At 38.0% G+C, this 22645-nt stretch overlaps 1 protein-coding gene across 8 annotated transcripts in view; it reads right to left on the minus strand.

Annotated features, from left to right (window-relative positions):
* NAA35 (N-alpha-acetyltransferase 35, NatC auxiliary subunit) overlaps positions 1-22645 on the minus strand; it is a 108633-nt gene that overhangs the window by 78439 nt on the left and 7549 nt on the right. For 7 of the 8 annotated variants that reach the window (XM_025423163.3, XM_025423159.3, XM_025423161.3 and 4 more), the window contains exons 3-6: positions 10615-10648; positions 8359-8473; positions 6834-6908; positions 6084-6251 (exon numbers count right to left, since the gene is read on the minus strand). In XM_025423163.3, coding sequence (XP_025278948.1) covers positions 6084-6251; positions 6834-6908; positions 8359-8473; positions 10615-10648 — 392 coding nt within the window. Of the gene's footprint in view, positions 1-6083; positions 6252-6833; positions 6909-8358; positions 8474-10614; positions 10649-11205; positions 11228-22645 lie in introns of those variants that run through there. The other variant, XM_035700148.2, reaches the window with a different exon arrangement.

Here is a 22645-nt window from a genome sequence, read left to right on the forward strand (position 1 = left end):
AAACTGGAGTCCATGTAGGGGTGAATTGTAGGAGTCAGAACACAAGCAACATAGAAACAGGTGGTGGTCTGTGAACAAAATACTTCAAACTGAAATTAGTAAAGGGTTGCGATGACCAAGTCTAAGGTATAGTCATTAAAAAGAAAAATCGGGGATCCCTGGGTGGCGCAGCGGTTTGGCACCTGCCTTTGGCCCAGGGCGCGATCCTGGAAACCCGGGATCGAATCCCACATCAGGCTCCCGGTGCATGGAGTCTGCTTCTCCCTCTGCCTATGTCTCTGCCTCTCTCGCTTTCTCTCTCTGTGAATGAATGAATGAATGAATGAATGAATGAATAAATAAATAAATAAATAAATAAATAAATAAATAAATAAATAAATATCCTAAAAGCTTCCACAGAGAAAATATGGGTCCATATAAAGGATCGGGACAGCAACACTGAAATTAAGAGTCAGTGGAGTAATGTCTAAAAAATTTGGAAGAAAATAGTTTTCCATTCTAGAAATCTATCATGACCAAACTTTTAAACAAGTGTGAGGGTAGGGAAGACATTTTCAGACATGCAAGTTCAAAAAACAATTCCCTCCTGGTCTCCCCATCGAACTGGAGATGCTGTACCAAGCAAAGTAATAAACTAAGAACAATAAGGGTATGAAATCCAGATAACTAGAAATCTAACAAAAAAGAAAGGGGAATGGAATTCCCAGGAGAATAGTGAAGAGACCCTGGGATCACAGCTGTACAGTGGATGTAGAAGGAAACTGATCCAGTCTGAAGCTAAAGAACAAAGGAGCTAAGGTGAAGAATTTCAAAAAATATATAAACGGACAGACTAACTGATATATTTCATAATAATGGGAAGAGAAGAATATGGGAGAAGCTCACAGAAAACTAATCAAATTAAAAAAGAGGCAGTTATCACCTTCAAAAAAAATAAAAATTTTTGAGAAAGAAATGTACACTTACACCACTTTGGTTCATCTGTCATTAGTATTTATACAATCATAGTAATGTCAACACTGAATAATGATTTAACTAAAACAAAATTACTATTTGGGTAAAACAGGGAGTAAAATGTGAATGCTGGTTATATGCTAAAAATGTGCTGACATATCCTACCTAAAAATTGCTAAAACTGTATAAAATTGTTTATATTAAAACAATTATATAAAATTTTTTTATATCTAGAAATGTGGAGATAGTGGGAAAAAGCTAAATATAATTTCATATTATGGAATGTATAAGAACATAATTTTTCATTTTACATCCTATGGCCTATTTGATTTTGCATAGTATGTAAAAGTATTACTTTTATTAAAACACACACCCCAAGAAAAATTTTCAAAGAGCAAAACCGAGTATGACCAGATTATCTACTTTTAAGAAGGTAACAGGTAGTCAAGTGGAAAGTGGCCTAAAGGGAAAAAATGGCCCAAAAGAAATGTGCAGACACTCTCATAGGAACCTAAATCTGAAGCTGACAAAAGCTCAAACTAAAACAGGAACAAGGGGCAACCTGGGTGGCCCAGCAGTTTAGCACTGCCTTCAGCCCAGGGCGTGATCCTGGAGACCCAGGATCAAGTCCCACATTGGGCTCCCTGCATGGAGCCTGCTTCTCCCTCTTCCTGTGTCTCTGCCTCTCTCTGTCTCTGTGTCTCTCATGAATAAATAAATAAAATCTTTTTAAAAATTAAAAAAATAAAACAGGAACAATGAGAAAAGGAAAAGCAGTGCCCAGATTCAAAACACTTGCAAGGTAAAAACAAAAGAATTCAATCAGATAACCCTGTAGATACCATTCTGTAAGATGCAGAATGCAAGACGACCAGTGGTTTGAGGGGGGAAACTGTGGTTTCCATTTTGCACATGTATACAGGATATTAAGAAAGACACCTGTCTCCAGTTCAGGAGTAAAAACAAAACAGAGACACATCTGAGGGCAAAATATACCAGCACGTAGGAACTTCAGAAGCAGCCAGTTCAAACAAGTGATTTATTACAGTTCATTCTTCCTTACTCATTACCAAGTCTCTTAAGGACTTTCAACAGGTAATTCTTTTTCTAATTATAAAACCAAAACAAACTTATCTGGAGAAATCTGAAAAGTTTACAGAAACAAGAAAGCATAATCTTTCCAGCCCAGGAGTTTTTATTTATATTTCTTTCCAATCTTTATTTTTACATAGTTGGTTATACTATTTTCCTAACCCTTTAAAGTATACACTCTCTCATGATTTTTTAAACATTTTATTTATTTGAGAGAGAATGAGTGCACACACCAGAGCGCACAAGCAGAGGAGAGGGGAAGAGGGAGAAGGCAAACCAGACTCCCCGCTGAGCAAGGACCCCCCCCCCCCATCATGACCTAAGCCAGGATCATAAGGATCATAACCTACACTGAAGGCACTGAGCCATCCAGGCACCCCTACTCTCCCATGATTTTAAACACCTTTCTATATCACTCTGTATAATAAATTATCCATAATTTACTTCATGTAAACCCTAATGGTGGCATTTTAGTTGATGCCAACTTTCACTATTAAAAACTGATTAAAGTGTTTGGGCATAATGTATCCTCATTTAAGGCTGAGTTCTAAACATGCATTAATTAGTTTCAGCTGTGCTAATGCATACTCCCACTAATAAAAATCAAATGACAACTTATTGCATCCTTACCAAAACTGAATATTTTTATTTAAAAATATATTTGGCAGAGAAAAGGTGAACTAATTATTTTATTTCTTGGATGACATGGAGACTAAATTTTTAACTGTTTCGTCATTTATTACCCTCCTCCATGAGTAAGCTATTGGTTTTATAGCCCAGTTATTCATTTGGGCTTCAGTGTTATACTTTATTTGAACAAGATCTTAACACATTAATATTGATCATTTTTGTTATTTAGATTTTTCCAAAAAACTTTCTATCAGCTTTTTCCGATTGGTTTTCCTTTATGATTTCTCCCTTTTGGAAGTTCTTTATCCAGAGAATATGCAGAATTTCAATTATAATTATAAAAAATTTATTTTCATTTACTTTTAAAACAAACTCATCTAGGCACGTAATAAAAATTCCAACAGCACCAACAAGTATATATCCCATCCTTCAAGATTCCAGTTATCTTATGTATGAAGATTTAACTACTTCCCATTAAAAAAAAATTGATAGTAACTTATACAACTTTTCTACACCTGACTTATTTTACTTTATTTTGGAGATCTAATCTTACTTGTACACATAAACCTACCTCTTTCTTTGTAAAGGGCACACAATACTCTACTGTATGTATGCATCATTAAACTAGTCTATTGATAGATATTAAGGTAGTTTCTAGACTTTTGTTACTATAAACGAAACTACAATTAATGTCCTTATACATAAATCTTTGTGCACAGCACAGATTTGTATAATAAATTCCTAAAAGTGAATTTGCTAGGTTGTCATATATATTGTAACTCATGATACTACCAACTGCTCTTTAAAACAGTTGTGAGGGATCTCTGGGTAGCTCAGTGGTTTAGCACTTGCCTTTGGCCCAGGGCATGATCTTGGAGTCCTGGGATCGAGTCCCACATCAGGCTCCCTGTGTGGAGCCTGCTTCTCCCTCTGCCTGTGTCTCTGCCTCTCTCCGTCTCTCTCTCTCTCTCTCATGAATAAATTTTTACAATCTTAAAAAATAAAAATAAAACAGTTGTGAATTTATAATACCATAAAAATGTATGAGTCCTGCTTACAGTAGAAACCTGAGCCCTGACTAATAAATTTGTATCTGTGTGGGGGTGCTAGAGTGAGAAAATCATAATTTTGCAGCCATCACAGTGAATTTTAGCCCAAGCAAGCATCCAGTGATGCTAAGGGAAAGACTTTAATGAGCAGGATATTTGTATAATCTTAAAGAGTTTCCCTATGGAAGGCTTATTATATGCCAGGGTAGAAAACAGTAACCATACAGTGATCAGAAAACACCTTGGAACAAAGTAACATGACCACCAAGGGGGCAGATGGGCATTGTATGCCTCACCTGCAATACCAGAACGAGGACACAGTGTCACTTATGTTGTAATCCTGCCAGGACTGTATAATCTAAATGTAATCACAAGACAAAATACACAAACCCCAAATGAGGAATATTCTATTAAAAAAGACAAACCAGAAGAGGCCTATGTTCTCCAAAAATATCAATGACATGGAAACAAAGGCCGAGGAACTGCTGTAGATTAACAATACTAAAGAGGCAAAAAAAAAAAAAAAAAAATACTAAAGAGGCAACTAAATGCAGGATATGATCCTAGGCTGGATTCTGAACTGTAGGGAAAAAAAATGCTAGGAAGGGCATTACTGGGTCACCTCATGGGAATAGAATATGAAGAGTGGACTGTTAATACAGATTCACTAAGGTTGGTAATTATACTATAGTTGTATATGAAAATATCTTTTCTCTTAGAAGATGCACACTGAGAGGTGTCTGCAGGGAAAAGGTCATAATTGTATACAATTTAGTTTCTTATGGTTCAAGAAAAAAAACATACATACATGAGAGAAATTGAGATAGTAAAGGGCACAATGGATTAATAGCTGAAATCAAGGTGAGGGACATACGCTGTTTTTTGTGCTGTCACTATAATTTGTTAACTTGAAATTAAAAATTAAAAAGGAAGCAGTGACTACTCGTCTCACACACACAGCACATGTGAGTGCCTATTTCTCACTCTCATCAACATGGTATATTATACAAGATTTCTAAGCTTTGCCAATAATGGGTACAAAATAGTATCTCAGTTTTAATCTGCATGTCTCTGAAGTTACACATCTTTTCTCATGTTTAAAGGTTCATTTTCTATAAACAATCTTTTGACTTTTTAACAACTTAAAAAAAATATTTCATCTATCTGCATTTTGGAAGGCAGCTATGCTCACCACTATACCACCAACGCCGGCTCTATCTGCATTTTGATGTTGTCATAAAGACTGTATCCCTCCAAAATTCATATGTTAAGTCCTAACACCCAATGTGATAGTATTTGGAGGTGGGGCTTTTGGGAGGTGATTGGGCTATGAGAGTACAGCCTTCATGAATGGAATCAGTACCCTTACAAAAGAGAAATAGAGAGCTCCTGTGCACCTTCTGCCATGTGAGGACACAGTGCAAAGATGGCCACCTATAAACCAGAAGGCAGACAGACACTGGAGCTGCTGATGCCTTGATCCTGGGCTTTTTAGTCTCTGGAAGTGTGAGATATAAACTTCTGTTGTTTACAAGCCACTCCATCTATGGTATTCTGCTATAATAGCCCAACAGATTAAGGCAGATATAAAATGATGGTAAATTAATTTTCAAGGGTGTTAACCAATTATCCTAGCACTGTTTGCTAAATGAATCCTTTCTTTGCCCTGCGATTAGGACTTTTGATGTCTTTTTGGGTGTACTTTGAGAACATAAGTATTTAATAACTTGTATATCTCTTCTCACTTATTAACTCGAACTAATCTTTTTAAAATTTTCACTCAAATGGGTAAGATTTTTCATAATGATACCCATAGGAATTAAAATTGGTAGCTAAAAAAACCAGTAAGTATGTAAAAAGCAGACAGTATTTCATACAAAACTCACAAGTCATGTGTTTAAATGTGAACAGTCATATTAGCTGTATTATTCTCACATTATTAATATAAATTTATAAAAACTACATATACTATACACTGAACCACCGTAGGGGACTAATATATTTATTTTGGATCAGTAACAGCATTAAAAAGAAAAGTAGGTTTCAACAAAAGGAGAATTGAGAGACTTGAGAGAAGAAGCTGTGTCTTCTCTTTGTGAATCCCCACAATACCCAGAACAAAATACTCTGCACATAATGGATACTCCATGAATGGTCCCAACAGAAAGAACATATACGGAGATCGAAGTTTTCTTAGAACAGGATTACTTCAGCCAATACATCTGTCAACACCACAGCATCACTTTTAAAAACTGTTAACTATATATATTGACAAAAATATGTATCATATAATCATTTAGATATATCACAATAAAGTGGTCAGTGAGCTTCAGGAATTCTCTTAATACAAAATCTTACCTCTTCAAAAACAGCAGCTTTATTTACTTTTTCTCTTGCAATATCACAGATTTTTAGGATTCCCAGAGCAAAAGCTTTCATGGCAGGATCTTCTATAAAGTCTGGATTATGAATGTAAAGGCACGTAAATACAGTCTGTGCCAAGGAATGGCCTTCTAACCATGTTATCTACAAGGAAAAGAACATTTATGTTTAAGATGACACAGAGTCTGCAAAGTCTAAATTGACCCAGCAGCCAAGGTCTGGACTGCCGCAGACCCAAATAAATGTATTATTAATCATGGTATTTCAAAGATGATTAAAGGGAAGGTCAGAAGAGACAAAAGAATTACAATTCACTTTTACAGACTAAAATTCTTCAAAAATCATATGCCATAAATAAGATTAGCTATCTAAGGAAAGCATTCTCACACAGAATTCAGTTTGCAATATATTTGGACACTAATGAAATTAGAATGCTGCCTTACATACTATCCAAAAGCAATCGATTCCACAATGGAGTCAATAAAAATCCATAAAGTAGGGAATTCACAATTTTAGAACTAACCAGGTACTTAGCCACTCATCTAACTTTTCTTTTTCATCCTTATTACTACTGATCTAGTCAACAGTATCACATCCCAATCTAGAGTACTGCAAGAAACTGCACAAGTTTTCCTGCCTCCCACCTCTAATTTGATAACCCCCAACCAGAGGAACTTTCTGGGAGGTCACAGTTTTTAGATTAGCCAAGTGTATTTTAACTCTTACCAAACAGCAAAAACAAGTATCCATTATCCCTATCAATTCAGGCAAGGTGAGGTCTTTAATTTTAATGGTGCCATCCTAAAAAGGAGGAAAAATATGACATGAGCAAAAGTTTTTATAAATTTATGGTTTCTATGTTTAGTAGCAATTTTTGCCTTCCAAAAATCAAATATTTTAGAAAATAACAATTCTAGAACTGTATCATCATCTGTTAAAAACTAAGATACCGGGGTACCTGGGTGGCTCAGTTGGTTAAACGTCAGCTTTCGGCTCAAGTCATAATCTCTGAGTCTTGGGATTGTACCCTGCATTGGGCTCCCTGCTCAGTAGGGAGAGGGTGCTTCTCCCTCTGCCCCTCATCCCACTCATGCTCCCTTTCTCTCTCAAGTAAATAAAATCTTTAAAAAAAAAAAAAAAAAAAAAAACACTAAGACACCAACTCTGTATTCTTAAAATATATTTTAAATAGATATTCAATAAGAAAAATCAAACCCTCTTAATTATAACAGAATAAAGGCCTATATAAAGCAGTCAAACCAACAAGTATTTAAAAACACAGTTCAGGGATCCCTGGGTGGCGCAGCGGTTTGGCGCTTGCCTTTGGCCCAGGGCGTGATCCCGGAGACCCGGGATCGAATCCCACATCGGGCTCCTGGTGCATGGAGCCTGCTTCTCCCTCTGCCTGTGTCTCTGCCTCCCTCTCTCTCTCTAACTATCATAAATAAATAAAAATTAAAAAAAAAAAAAAAAAAACACAGTTCAAATTAGTTTTAAGCATTAATAAATATGAATCACTTCAATGGATCAAAACTACTTAAAAAGAGAAAAGTAAACATTTTTTAAAAAGATTTATTATTTTAAAGAGAGTGTGCATGCACATGTACTGAGTGAGGAAGGAGAAGCAGAGAGAGGGGGAGAGAGAGTGCCTCAAGCGGACTCCCCCTTGAGTGCAGAGACCAACCTGGGGCTCAATCTCATGACCCTGAGATAAGCTGACCCAAATGAGCCAGCCAGCAGACTTGAGAAAAGTAAACATTTTTAAAAACCCTTCCCGCATTTTGATTAAGTTGTTCAGCAAATCTTTCTTCATTAAATATGCAAAATTAAACTCTGTGGCAATTATAAATGAATCTGTAAGTCAATCCTCACAGAGTGAATTTCAAATTCAAAACCACAAGTATTTTGCCTAATATATTAATACATAAAATTTAATACCATAACCAACTACCCTGGTACTTGAACATACACGGAAATCCTTTAAAAAATTAACAAAAAATAAAAATAAAAAATAAAAAATAAAAAAAATTAATAAACACACACGCAGAAATTTAGAGCAAGCTTATAATGAAGACCTTGAACAATTTACAGATTTCAAAAGAGATCAATAACTAAAGGTTATAACTAATTTTTATTTATATATCTGAGATGTTCTTAAAATAATTATACTTTAATACACCAAGTTTGATCTTCATTGTTTTAACATATGAAATAACAAATGATAAAACACAAAAAGCACAACGGTAACTACCTTAATAGCTTGTTCAAAATTGAGAACTTTTCGATTAACTTGGTTTCCAATCATGCCAGCGTCCATCTTGGGATCCATCATTTCAATGGCAGACATGGCTTCAAAAAGACCAAACCTGCAAATAAAAAAATTAACCCCACAAATTGTTTTTGAACCAGTAAGTTTACCCAGACTTTCACAATGATGTAAAAATTATTATAGTGCTTTAAATAACTACAGTATTCTACATATTTAGTCTTCCCAATTTGCCACCACTTGTTTCAATTAAATAATCCTCCTTTAACATAAAAATTGTTTCAAGTATTTGCCACTCAAATTATTTTACATGTACTGTGGGGGAGAAAAGAAAACAAAAGATTTTCTTTGTGTTTCCTTCCCAAATGCTGCACATTGGAAATTTTGGAAAAAAGACCAACTGGTCTATAATGGATTTCACTTTGCCTTCTTTAAATAATTTTCTCTACTTAATATTCAGAAAGCTGTGTTGGGAACAATCATCAAATGTAACTTTAAGATTTCTTCATTTTCTTTATATCATGAATAACAGAAATATCTGGCACATAACTGTCTATAATGCCCAAAGTTCTGACAATTAACATAATGAAAAATAATCCAACAATCTACTTATCTTGTCTGATATTTACGGCTTGTTAGCCATAAAAGCAGATAGTTAGGATGCACTGTGGAGTGGTTAATAAGTATATCGTTAACTGAGATATGCCTCAAAAAAATGGGAAAGGAACAAAGAAAGCTTAAAAGAAAATCTGACAGGTGATCAAGCTACTGACTTCATATTTCACTCAGTCCAAGCTATTAGATTACCAGGAAAATAAAGATATGTACCTTGTTACATAAATCATTTCTCTCAGAAGAGCAGCACCAAGATACCACTACCAGCTTTAAATTAGAAGACACTCTTCCCTGCAATCTCTCAAATATCTAAATGCTTCAAGATAATCTGACAAGATGAATGTGATATTATTGAAGACAACTCTAGTCTATGCTAATCAAAACCCAAATGGTATTTTTCAAAGAGGTTGTCAAGCCAGAAGAGTAAATATGCAAAAATGAAGAGAATTTTTTCAACAAAAACAACAGAGATTCATCAAATATCGAAGACATGATAATTAAAAGCATTTTAGAATACAAAGATCAATAGAAAACTGCTTAAACTCACATTTCTGTAGAAATTATATATGATAAAGGTAGAATTTCAAAGTAGTGAAAAATAATGGGTTAATCAATAAATACTATTGAAACAAGTGGCTAAACATCTGGAAAAAGTGAAATCTCTCACACAATTTCACAAAAAGTAAACTTGGAACAAGTTACAAGACAGCTAAGGGAGATAAGAATCACAAGAATATAACTTTAATAGATGGTCAGGGAGGCTGCTGGCAATGTGGTTCCCTGGGCTGAGCCTAAAACCTTGGGGAAATGAAGAAGGCTTGGTTAATCCAGCTATCTTCCCTCAAATCTTGTTGCATAGTCAGGCCCACACTCCTGCATTAGCTTGTGATATGATTATACCTTTCCTAGAATTGCCTGCAACACCAAAATGATGCCCCAGAATGGTTCTTAATGTGGTTGTCCCTAGATCAGCAGCATCAACTCCACCAGGAAACTTTTGAGAAATGCAATTTCTGTGGTCCCACACGCCAGCTCTAAAGAAGGAACTTGGGGGGGGGGGGGGGGCAACATGTGTTTCAACATGTGGGATGATCCGGATTCACACTAGAGTCTGAGAAAAACTACATTTCAGAGTCTACCCCCTGCTTCCCAAATGTCTAATCTTGGCCACTAATTTAACACTTCGTATTCCTAACCTTGAAACTGAGTCTGGCCATAGCAGTAGGAGAACTATCTATGGGAGGTAAACAACCAAGCACCTCTCTTTTTTCACCTTTCTGGGGGATTCTCAATCTGCTTTCATCCAGCCATTAAATCACTCATCTCTGGCCATCAACCAGCCTATCACAGATAACATACAGCCTGTACCTTTTCTTCAAGAAATTCCATGCCCTATATATAAACTCTCAGGGAAAGGACCACGAGTCACAGTTGCATTAAGTACAGCCATTTCATATCACAACTAGGATCAGCTGTACCAAAATTACTCACTAAGGTTAAAAATATAATTATCTTATTTTTTACAACTTTGAAATGTAATATTACCCAGGTCTCAAGGAATATACTGCACACAAAAAACAGGTGTAAATATTACACTACACTATTTCAAAAGACACAAATACTTACAGCTTATCATGAAGCAGTTCTCCCAACTTTAATTCTAAAAGAAAAAAAGAGAAAAATTCTTTGAATAATTACAACTTTATATTTAAATTATTAAATTTTTTTCTAAAAGAAAAAAAGAGAAAAATTCTTTGAATAATTACAACTTTATATTTAAATTTTAATTGTAAGGAAAAAAATCCAAAAGTTTAGCTCAAAAATGGGCTAGATTACATTAAACTTCTTTTTCTAAGAAATTACTATATTATTTGTACTCAGTTACTAATATAACGCCTTCTACACAGTGAATATTTAAACCCTATAACTTGAACTTCTGAGAATTAGCCAGTGACCCACAACAGGCCAAAATAATCCAATCAGAATTACCAATCTCATTTTAAAGTATCACTAGTAAAATTTCCCCATATATACTTTTTCATAAAACTGACTACTAAAATTTCTTAAATTGCTTTTAAACCACTTGGTGTCATAATCTACCCTCTCGTGTCCCAGTAACAGTGCCAAAGCTACTTTTTAAATTTTCATTTTACTCAATCTGGAGGGGCAAGATGGAGGAAGAGTAGGGTCCCCAAATCACCTACCCCATCAAATTACCTAGATAACCTTCAAATCATCCTGAAAATCTACGAATTCAGCCTGAGATTTAAAGAGAGAACAGCTGGAATGCTACAGTGAGAAGAGTTCGCGGTTCTATATGGGTAGGAAGACTGGGGGGGAGGGGGGAATTAATAAAAGGCATCCAAGGGGGAGGGGCCCGCGAGGAACCGGGCTAAGGCCAGGGCTAGCGCCCCCGGGACAGGAAAGCTCCATCCCAGAGAAGCAGGAGCATCACCAATCTTCTCAGGTGGAAAGGCACTCAAAGGGAGTTAGAGCAGGACCCCAGGAAGGGCGGGGATGCCCTCAGGCTCCCTGGGAAACTAACACAGCAACTGCGCCCCGGGGAGAGTGCGCCCAGCTCCCTAAAGGGCTGCAGCACGCTCACGGCTGGACCCGGGAGCAGCTCGGAGGGGCTCGAGCCGCGAGCGGTGGGTCCGCCGAGAGGTGGCTGCGCTCCCGGGAGCGCGAATCCAACGGCCTGGGAGCACAGTGCGCCGGGGATACAGCCCAGGATCCGGCCTCCCCGCCAGGGAGAGGCAGAGGCCAGGAGGGCCCAGGACAGCAAGGACGCTTCTGCCCAGAGCTGAGCAGATCAGCGGCCCCGCTCCCGGAGGATCCAGGCCCCTGCAAACGGAGAGCTCTGGAGTTACTGCGGGGGCTGAATCCAGGGCTCCAGAGCTGGCCGCTGCCACTGCGGTTGTTCCTCCTGGGGCCTCACAGGGTAAACAACCCCCACTGAGCTCTGCACCAGGCAGGGGGCAGAGCAGCTCCCCCAAGTGCTAACACCTGAAAATCAGCACAACAGGCCCCTCCCCCAGAAGACCAATTAGACGGACAAGTCCAGGGGAAGTCAAGGGACTTAAAGTATACAGAATCAGAAGATACTCCCCCGTGTTTTTTTTGTTGTTTTGTTTTGTTTTTTGCTTTTTGATTTCTGTTTGATTCCCCCACCCTTTTTTTTCTTCTTTTTCTCTTTTTCTTCTCTTTTTTTCTTCCTTTTTTCTTTTTTCTTTTTCTCTATTCTTTCCTTCTTTCCCTCCTCTCTTTTTCTCCTTTTCCCAATACAACTTGTTTTTGGCCACTCTGCACTGAGCAAAATGACTAGAAGGAAAACCTCACATCAAAAGAATCAGAAACAGTCCTCTCTCCCAGAGAGTTACAAAATCTGGATTACAATTCAATGTCAGAAAGCCAATTCAGAAGCACTATTATACAGCTACTGGTGGCTCTAGTAAAAAGCATAAAGGACTCAAGAGACTTCATGACTGCAGAATTTAGATCTAATCAGGCAGAAATTAAAAATCAATTGAATGAGATGCAATCCAAACTAGAAGTCCTAAGGACGAGGGTTAACGAGGTGGAAGAACCAGTGAGTGACATAGTAGACAAGTTGATGGCAAAGAGGGAAACTGAGGAAAAAAGAGACAATTAAAAGACCATGAAGATAGATTAAAGGAAATAAACGACAGCCTGAGGAAGAAAAACCTACGTTTAATTGGGGTTCCCGAGGGAGCCGAAAGGGACAGAGGTGCAGAATATGTATTTGAACAAATCATAGCTGAAAACTTTCCTAATCTGGGAAGGGAAACAGGCATTCAGATCCAGGAGATAGAGAGATCCCCCCCTAAAATCAATAAAAACCATTCAACACCTTGACACTTAATACTTAAGCTTGCAAATTCCAAAGATAAAGAGAAGATCCTTAAAGCAGCAAGAGACAAGAAATCCCTGACTTTTATGGGGAGGAGTATTAGGGTAACAGCAGACCTCTCCACAGAGACCTGGCAGGCCAGAAAGGGCTGGCAGGATATATTCAGGGTCCTAAATGAGAAGAACATGCAACCAAGAATACTTTATCCAGCAAGGCTCTCATTCAAAATGGAAGGAGAGATAAAGAGCTTCCAAGACAGGCAGGAGCTGAAAGAATATGTGACCTCCAAACCAGCTCTGCAAGAAATTTTAAGGGGGACTCTTAAAATTCCCCCTTAAGAAGTAGTCCAGTGGAACAATCCACAAAAACAAGGATTGAATAGATATCATGATGACACTAAACTCATATCTTTATATAGTAACTCTGAACATGGACGGGCTTAATGACCCCATCAAAAGGTGCAGGGTTTCAGACTGGATAAAAAAGCAGGACCCATCTATTTGCTGTCTACAAGAGACTCATTTTAGACAGAAGGACACCTACAGCCTGAAAATAAAAGGTTGGAGAACCATTTACCATTCAAATGGTCCTCAAAAGAAAGCAGGGGTAGCCAGCCTTATATCAGATAAACTAAAATTTACCCCGAAGACTGTAGTGAGAGATGAAGAGGGACACTATATCCTACTTAAAGGATCTATCCAACAAGAGGACTTAACAATCCTCAATATATATGCCCCGAATGTGGGAGCTGCCAAATATATCAATTAATAACCAAAGTGAAGAAATACTTAGATAATAATACACTTATACTTGGTGACTTCAATCTAGCACTTTCTACACTCAATAGGTCTTCTAAACACATCTCCAAAGAAACGAGAGCTTTAAATGATACATTGGACCAGATGGATTTCACAGATATCTACAGAACTTTACATCCAAACTCAACTGAATACACATTCTTCTCAATTGCACATGGAACTTTCTCCAGAATAGACCACATACTGGGTCACAAATCAGGTCTGAACCAATACCAAAAGACTGGGATCGTCCCCTGCATATTCTCAGACCATAATGCCTTGAAATTAGAACTAAATCACAACAAGAAGTTTGGAAGGACTTCAAACACGTGGAGGTTAAGGACCATCCTGCTAAAAGATGAAAGGGTCAACAGGGAAATTAAGGAAGAATTAAAAAGATTCATGGAAACTAATGAGAATGAAGATACAACCGTTCAAAATCTTTGGGATGCAGCAAAAGCAGTCCTAAGGGGCAAATACATCGCAATACAAGCATCCATTCAAAAACTGGAAAGAACTCAAATACAAAAGCTCACCTTACACATAAAGGAGCTAGAGAAAAAACAGCAAATAGATCCGACACTCAGCAGAAGAACAGAGTTAAGATTCGAGCAGAACTCAACGAAATCGAGACCAGAAGAACTGTGGAACAGATCAACAGAACCAGGAGTTGGTTCTTTGAAAGAATGAATAAGATAGATAAACCATTAGCCAGCGTTATTAAAAAGAAGAGAGAGAAGACTCAAATTAATAAAATCATGAATGACAAAGGAGAGATCACTACCAACACCAAGGAAATACAAACGATTTTAAAAACATATTATGAACAGCTATACGCCAATAAATTAGGCAATCTAGAAGAAATGGAATCATTCCTGGAAAGCCACAAACTACCAAAACTAGAACAGGAAGAAATAGAAAACCTGAACAGGCGAATAACCAGGAGGGAATTGAAGCAGTCATCTAAAACCTCCCAAGAGGGATCCCTGGGGGGCGCAGCGGTTTAGCACCTGCCTTTAGCCCAGGGTGCGATCCTGGAGACCCGGGATCGAATCCCACGTCGGGCTCCCGGTGCATGGAGCCTGCTTCTCCCTCTGCCTGTGTCTCTGCCTCTCTCTCTCTTTCTCTGTGTGACTATCATAAATAAATTTAAAAAATAAAAAAATAAAAAATAAGACCTCCCAAGACACCAAAGTCCAGGGCCAGATGGCTTCCCAGGGGGATTCTATCAAAAGTTTAAAGAAGAAACCATACCTATTCTACTAAAGCTGTTTGGAAAGATAGAAAGAGATGGAGTACTTCCAAATTCGTTCTATGAGGCCAGCATCACCTTAATTCCAAAACCAGACAAGGACCCCACCAAAAAGGAGAATTATAGACCAATATCCCTGATGAACATGGATGCAAAAATTCTCAACAATATACTAGCCAATAGGATCATCCAACAGTACATTAAGAAAATTATTCACCATGACCAAGTGGGATTCATCCCCGGGACACAAGGCTGGTTCAACACTTGTAAAACAATCAATGTGGTTCATCATATCAGCAAGAGAAAAACCAAGAACCATATGATCCCCTCATTAGATGCAGAGAAAGCATTTGACAAAATACAGCATCCATTCCCGATCAAAACTCTTCAGAGTGTAGGGATAGAGGGAACATTCCTCAACATCTTAAAAGCCATCTGTGAAAAGCCCACAGCAAATATAATTCTCAATGGGGAAGCACTGGGAGCCTTTCCTTTAAGATCAGGAACACGACAGGGATGTCCATTCTCACCACTGCTCTTCAACATAGTACTGGAAGTCCTAGTCTCAGCAATCAGACAACAAAAAGACATTAAAGGCATTCAAATTGGCAAAGAAGAAGTCAAACTCTCCCTCTTCGCCGATGACATGATACTCTACATAGAAAACCCAAAAGCCTCCACCCCAAGATTGGTAGAACTCATACAGCAATTTAAGAGTGTGGCAGTATACAAAATTAATGCCCAGAAATCAGTGGCATTTCTATACACTAACAATGAGACTGAAGAAAGAGAAATTAAGGAGTCAATCCCATTTACAATTATACCCAAAAGCCTAAGATACCTAGGAATAAACCTAACCAAAGAGGTAAAGGAACTATACCCTAAAAACTATAGAATACTTCTGAAAGAAATTGAGGAAGACACAAAGAGATGGAAAAATATTCCATGCTCATGGATTGGCAGAATTAATATTGTGAAAACGTCAATGTTACCCAGGGCAATTTACATGTTTAATGCAATCCCTATCAAAATACCATGGACTTTCTTCAGAGAGTTAGAACAAATGATTTTAAGATTTGTGTGGAATCAGAAAAGACCCCGAATAGCCAGGGGAATTTTAGGAAAGAAAACCATAGCTGGGGGCATCACAATGCCAGATTTCAGGTTGTACCACAAAGCTGTGATCATCAAGACAGTGTGGTACTGGCACAAAAACAGACACGTAGATCAATGGAACAGAATAGAGACCCAGAAGTAGACCCTGAACTTTATGGTCAACTAATATTCGATAAAGGAGGAAAGACTATCCATTGGAAGAAAGACAGTCTCTTCAATAAATGGTGCTGGGAAAATTGGACATCCACATGCAGAAAAATGAAACTAGACCACTCTCTTGCACCACACACAGAGATAAACTCAAAATGGATGAAAGATCTAAATGTGAGACAAGATTCCATCAAAATCCTAGAGGAGAACACAGGCAACACTTTTTTTTTTTTTTTTTTTAATTTATTTATGATAGACACAGAGAGAGAGAGGCAGGCAGAGACACAGGCAGAGGGAGAAGCAGGCTCCATGCCAGGAGCCTGATGTGGGACTCGATCCCGGGTCTCCAGGATCGCGCCCTGGGCCAAAGGCAGGTGCCAAACCGCGGAGCCACCCAGGGATCCCAAAGCAACACCCTTTTTGAAGTTGGCCACAGTAACTTCTTGCAAGATACATCCACCAAGGCAAAAGAAACAAAAGCAAAAATGAACTATTGGGACTTCATCAAGATAAGAAGCTTTTGCACAGCAAAGGATACAGTCAACAAAACTAAAAGACAACCTGCAGAATGGGAGAAGATATTTGCAAATGACGTATCAGATAAAGGGCTAGTTTCCAAGATCTATAAAGAACTTATTAAACTCAACACCAAAGAAACAATCCAATCATGAAATGGGCAAAAGAAATGAAAAGAAATCTCACAGAGGAAGACATAGACATGGCCAACATGCACATGAGAAGATGCTCCGCATCACTTGCCATCAGGGAAATACAAATCAAAACTACAATGAGATACCACCTCACACCACTGAGAATGGGGAAAATTAACAAGGCAGGAAACCACAAATGTTGGAGAGGATGTGGAGAAAGGGGAACCCTCTTACACTGTTGGTGGGAATGTGAAATGGTGCAGCCACTCTGGAAAACTGTGTGGAGGTTCCTCAAAAAGTTAAAAATAGACCTGCCCTAGGAGCCAGCAATTGCACTGTTGGGGATTTACCCCAAAGATACAGATGCAATGAAACGCCGGGACACCTGCACCCCGATGTTTATAGCAGCAATGTCCACAATAGCCAAACTGTGGAAGGAGCCTCGGTGTCCACTGAAAGATGAATGGATGAAGAAGATGTGGTTTATGTATACAATGGAATATTACTCAGCCATTAGAAATGACAAATACCCACCATTTGCTTCAACGTGGACGGAACTGGAGGGTATTATGCTGAGTGAATTAAGTCAATCACAGAAGGACAAACACTATATGTTCTCATTCATGTGGGGAATATAAATACTAGTGAAAGGGAATATAAGGGAAGGGAGAAGAAGTGTGTGGGAAATATGGGAAAGGGAGATAAAACATAGACTCCTAACTCTTGGAAACAAACTAGGGGTGGTGGAAGGGGGGGGGAGGGCCGAGGGTGGGGGTGAATGGGTGACAGGCACTGAGGTGGGCACTTGACGGGATGAGCACTGGGTGTTATTCTGTATGTTGGCAAATTGAACACCAATGAAAAATAAATTTATTATAAAAAAAATAAATAAATAAAATTTCATTGTATTTCAAGGTAGAAAAGACACTTGAGTAAACAGCTAATCAAAAAACAGTATTCATCCCCTGTGAAATAGGTCTCAACCTTGACTGCATACTGGTATCAACTCCAGAGTTTGTGGCAATCTCAACGTTCATCGGTACCCTAAAACAATTAAATTCTAGGGGTGTGGCCTCTGCAGCGGTTTTAAAGCAATACAGGCAACTTCAATGTGCAGAAAGGTGAGAACCACTATCATAACATTTTAAGTAGCTTAAAAACTAATGGACAAATCTTACAGAAGGTGCAAAGCACTAGTTTTCAGCAGTTCTCAAAGATGGTTTCGGAACTGAGGTGTCTGTGATATTAAAATTACTTTCATAGTAATATTGGGGCACCTGGGTGGCTTAGTTTGTTAAGCATCCAACTCTTGATTTCAGTTCAGTTCACGATCTCAGGGTTTTAAGATTGAGCCCCGTGTCAGGCTCCAATCTCCGTATGGACCCTGCTTAAGATTCTTTCTCTCTTCCCTCTGCCCCTCCACCTCTGCTTGCTACTTCATGCACTTGTATGCTCTCCCTAAGAAATAAATAAAATTTAGAAATTTTTTTCACAGAATAAAACATTGTCTTTTTCACTTTGTTGACAATTGTAATGAAGATGTAAAAGCAATGGCATAAAGAGAAAAAATAAAAAGTGGAGGCTACATTGCTCTAGTTTTAGTACAAATTAAGAGTGTCCACAAGCTAGTGTATTCTTTACTTCCATGCACTTGCAGTTAAAAAAGACAATTTTTTTTTTATTTTATTTTACCTAAGGAATCCTTGATAAAGCAGTAAAATCATTAACCTCAGGGCCAGGACCAGAGTGCAGCAAGTGAAGCACCTCCCATGCAAAATTTAAGGAGGCACTTGCCTTCACAGGTAGCAAATCCTTAAATGTTGCACTCGAGGTGCCTCAACTGCTTCATCCTAATGCTGACCCTGATATTTCTGATTATATCTCAATCGCTGAGTACATCTTTTAAATATTCTATTTGACAAAATGGGAAGTATAAACAAACACTTCTGCTGCATACCAATACAAGACGTTGTTTTAAGGAAAAGCACCTGCACAATTATCATGAAACACCATTTTTACTTGAAAGAACAATGGACAAAAACTATACTTATCTCGGAGAATACGCCATTTTCTTGAAACTAAATGAGTTTATTGCTTTAAGAAAAACAACTGACATTGTGTGTTGCTAATGATAACATTTGGGGAAAAATTGATAAACATTTGAGCTTTTAAAGCAAAAATTAAGAATTTGGAGAAACATCTGACACTGTGAACCTGATAGCTTCCAAATACTTAAAAGAGACTTTTCTGATGGTTTTGGTGGTGATACTAACAAATGTGCCTTTCAGTATTATATAGTTTTATCTGCATTTGGAAGATCTGCACTCAATGAACCAGTATTTTCCAAATGGCAACACATGTTCCAAAATTAGGCACAGATAAAAGATCCATTCAAAGTTCAGACCAGTGAATTTTAATATAACAGAGAATGCAAAGTCCACTAAATATGTCTTCAGATTCCTTATCACAACTAATCTTTAACAAACTACCACCTGTCAAGTTTCACTGTAATATCAAAGAAGAATATCCACAATTATCTGAAAAGGTTCCATTTCAGCTACATACTAAATGAGGCCAGATTTACCCCATACAGTTCAAACAGACACACAGATAAAGAATTCAGGTGCTCTCCGTTATGCTGACACTAAAGAGATTTTCAAAAGTATAAAACAACTCCACTCCTGTAAGTTACTCTGTTTTGAAAAATAAATATTGCACTTATTTTTCATTAAAAAACATCATGTTAGGGCAGCCCGGTGGCTCAGTGGTTTAGCACCGCCTTCAACCCAGGGCCTGATCCTGGAGACCCCGGATGGAGTCCCACGTCGGGCTCCTTGCATGGAGCCTGCTTCTCTGCCTGTGTCTCTAGGTCTCTCATGAATAAACAAACAAAATCTTAAAAAAAAAAATCATGTTAACATGCAATGGGTTTGTAATTGTTTTTAAATGAATTGATAATTATTTTTTAAATTTCTCAGTCTTCAATTTTAATACAGTGAACATCTATATATGTTGACACACAATTTTTAAGAGTTTAAACTGTAATTTTTAAGAGTATAATAGGGTCCTGAGACCAAAATATTTGAGAACTGCTGTAATAATTTATCAAATATTTAAGGTAGATTTGGATAGCTTCACCAAACTTAAAAATAAAACACTCCACAGACCTAGAAGCAAGTCAATCAGGGGACTTGGTTTCCTAACTGTAAAATAAAGGGTTAAACTAGCTGACTCTCATAAGGTCCCTCAGAAAACCAGTAATCCTGTGCCTGGGTGGTTCAGTAGATTAAGCGACCAACTCTTGATTTTGGCTCAGGTCATGATCTCAGAGTCCTTAGATCCAGTCCTACCCCTGGCTCCATACTCAGTGGGTCTACTTGTCCCTCTGCTTCTCTTCCCTTACACACACGCGCATGTGTGTTCGCTCTCTCTCTCAAATAAATAAAATCTTAAAAACACACACACACACACACCAATAATCAGATCACAGTCAACTGTAGGCAGGAAACTTAAAATTTACTCGACTAAGCAAAGTGCAAGCACTCTCACTGCGTGATCAACAACTGGACACTGAATCATAATATTCTACAGCATTACAGACGTAAGTAGTTTGGGTCTTATTCAACTAGGAAGCAATTCTCAAAAATTTAAGTGAGAAGGATGTTTTACATTTATCATTAACAGAGCAATGACATCATCACACATCATATACTCTTTGGAAAATTCCACAGTACTAATAAGAGAATGAGAGTAAAAAGACAAGTTAACAACTGAGTTTTGTTTTTTTTTTTAAGATTTTATTTATTTATTCACGAGAGAGAGAGAGAGAGGCAGAGACACAGGCAGAGGGAGAAGCAGGCTCCATGCAGGGAGCCCGACGTGGGACTCGATCCCAGGTCTCCAGGATCAGGCCCTGGGCTGAAGGTGGCACTAAACTGCTTAGCCACCCGGGCTGCCCAACATCTCAGCATTTTTTTTTTTTAAAGATTTATTTATTTATTCATGATAGATATAGAGAGAGGAAGAGAGAGGCAGAGACACAGGAGGAGGGAGAAGCAGTCTCCATGCCGGGAGCCCGACGTGGGACTCGATCCCGGGACTCCAGGATCGCGCCCTGGGCCAGAGGCAGGTGCCAAACCACTGAGCCACCTGGGGATCCCCACATCTCAGCTTTATATGGAAATAGTTTTACCACGGAAATTGTTTTGACCTTGCATACCCTTTAAAAGGTATTGACGCTCCCAAGGATCACAGACACACCAAACTGCTGAACTAAGTTAACACAATGATAAGTTACTTCTACTTTTAAGTTAAAGCCTTAAGTAGGTCCAGTAGTACATAGCTTAAAACACACAAAGAGCAATGGAAAAAATTAGATACAAGGAAAAGTTTATCAGTCAAAAAAATTTTTTTCTGCCACCTTGACAATAAACCACCTTTTTCTTTTATCCTCACTTTCATATAAGGCATGAATAGATCTGTGAGAGATCAATTTAACTCTTGTGAGAGAGCTGTGAGAGAAAATTTAACTCAATTTTGTGGATCACAGAATTTCCTAACATCTTACTGGACGTCCTTCCTTTTGCCTTGGAAATGAACGATGAATCATAACTTGTGGTAGAGTCTGGATATGCAGCAGTGCTAATAAGCACTTGTAGCATATGATCATTCTCCTGAGAAAAAGTTCTTAGAAGACAGAGAAAAGCATGTACCTATGTGACAAGACAAACACATATTATCATGTTATAAGCGAGCAGATCATGTGTAAACTGATGTTATAGATCTTTCAATATATTTCTACCCTTAACTTTATAAATGATGGTTAAGTTCCCAGGTAGGGTCCCTAGGAACACCCTACTTGAATCTATGACATTGTTGAAATCCAATGCGATTGTAATTGTGATATTCAAACAAACCAATTGAGGTTTACCACGGGGTAAAGGTGGCTAACTGAACACAGGCAACTACCTTTAATTCTCTCCTGAAATCTCATTAAAATAACCAGAGGAAGAGTGTGTGTGTGTGTGTGTGTGTGTGTGTGTATAAGAAAGGTATACACTCCAAAAAAGAAAACCAAGTGCAGAAGTAGTACAACAAAATTGGGGAAACCTGGAAATAAAATACAAGTAGTTTCTTAGCAAATTCAAGAAAACAGAATCCTAAAACCAGGAATGGAGAAAGCCAAAACCAACCTGACTTACCACTTGCTTCTAAAAGAGCAGAAAAAGGAAAGCTAAAACATGGAAGACTGAGCAGACAATGCAGAATCCTGTCCTAATTTACAGAGCAGGATAACTGCCCCTCCCTAACACTGAAGACTTTCTTTGAAGAAGGTAAAAACATCTCCAGAGACATAAGGTTACTGGAAGGCTAGGGTATATAGTACTGGAAAGAGGGAACATTAAGTGAGTATGTGAATACCCCAGATCTCTTCCTCCCCTTCACTATTTAATCATAGGCAGTCAAGTCAGAGCTTCAACTTCAAGGCAAAAGATTAAATTTTCTCTACTAAACATAATCTTTCCAAGTAGAAAGAGCTAAATAACTTTTATCAGAGGTTCTCTAACACAAAAGCAAAGTCAGATCATCTGATAGTGGCAGTCAGTGTAAATAAGTCCCACTCATAAATTTAGAGCTTCCAATTGGTTTTTTGGTCTCCCACCCCTAGACAGGCATCAAAGAATTTTTAGATATCTGAAGTAATGCCCAAATATGAAAGATAAAAAGGAAGTATCTTCCTAAAGGAAACAAACAAACAAAAAAACAAACCAAAAAACCAAAAAAGGAACATTGGAGAAAAAAGGCACTATGTAAAGGAACA

This window comes from Canis lupus, chromosome 1, assembly GCF_003254725.2.
Source record: "Canis lupus dingo isolate Sandy chromosome 1, ASM325472v2, whole genome shotgun sequence".
Classification (NCBI taxonomy): domain Eukaryota; kingdom Metazoa; phylum Chordata; class Mammalia; order Carnivora; family Canidae; genus Canis; species Canis lupus.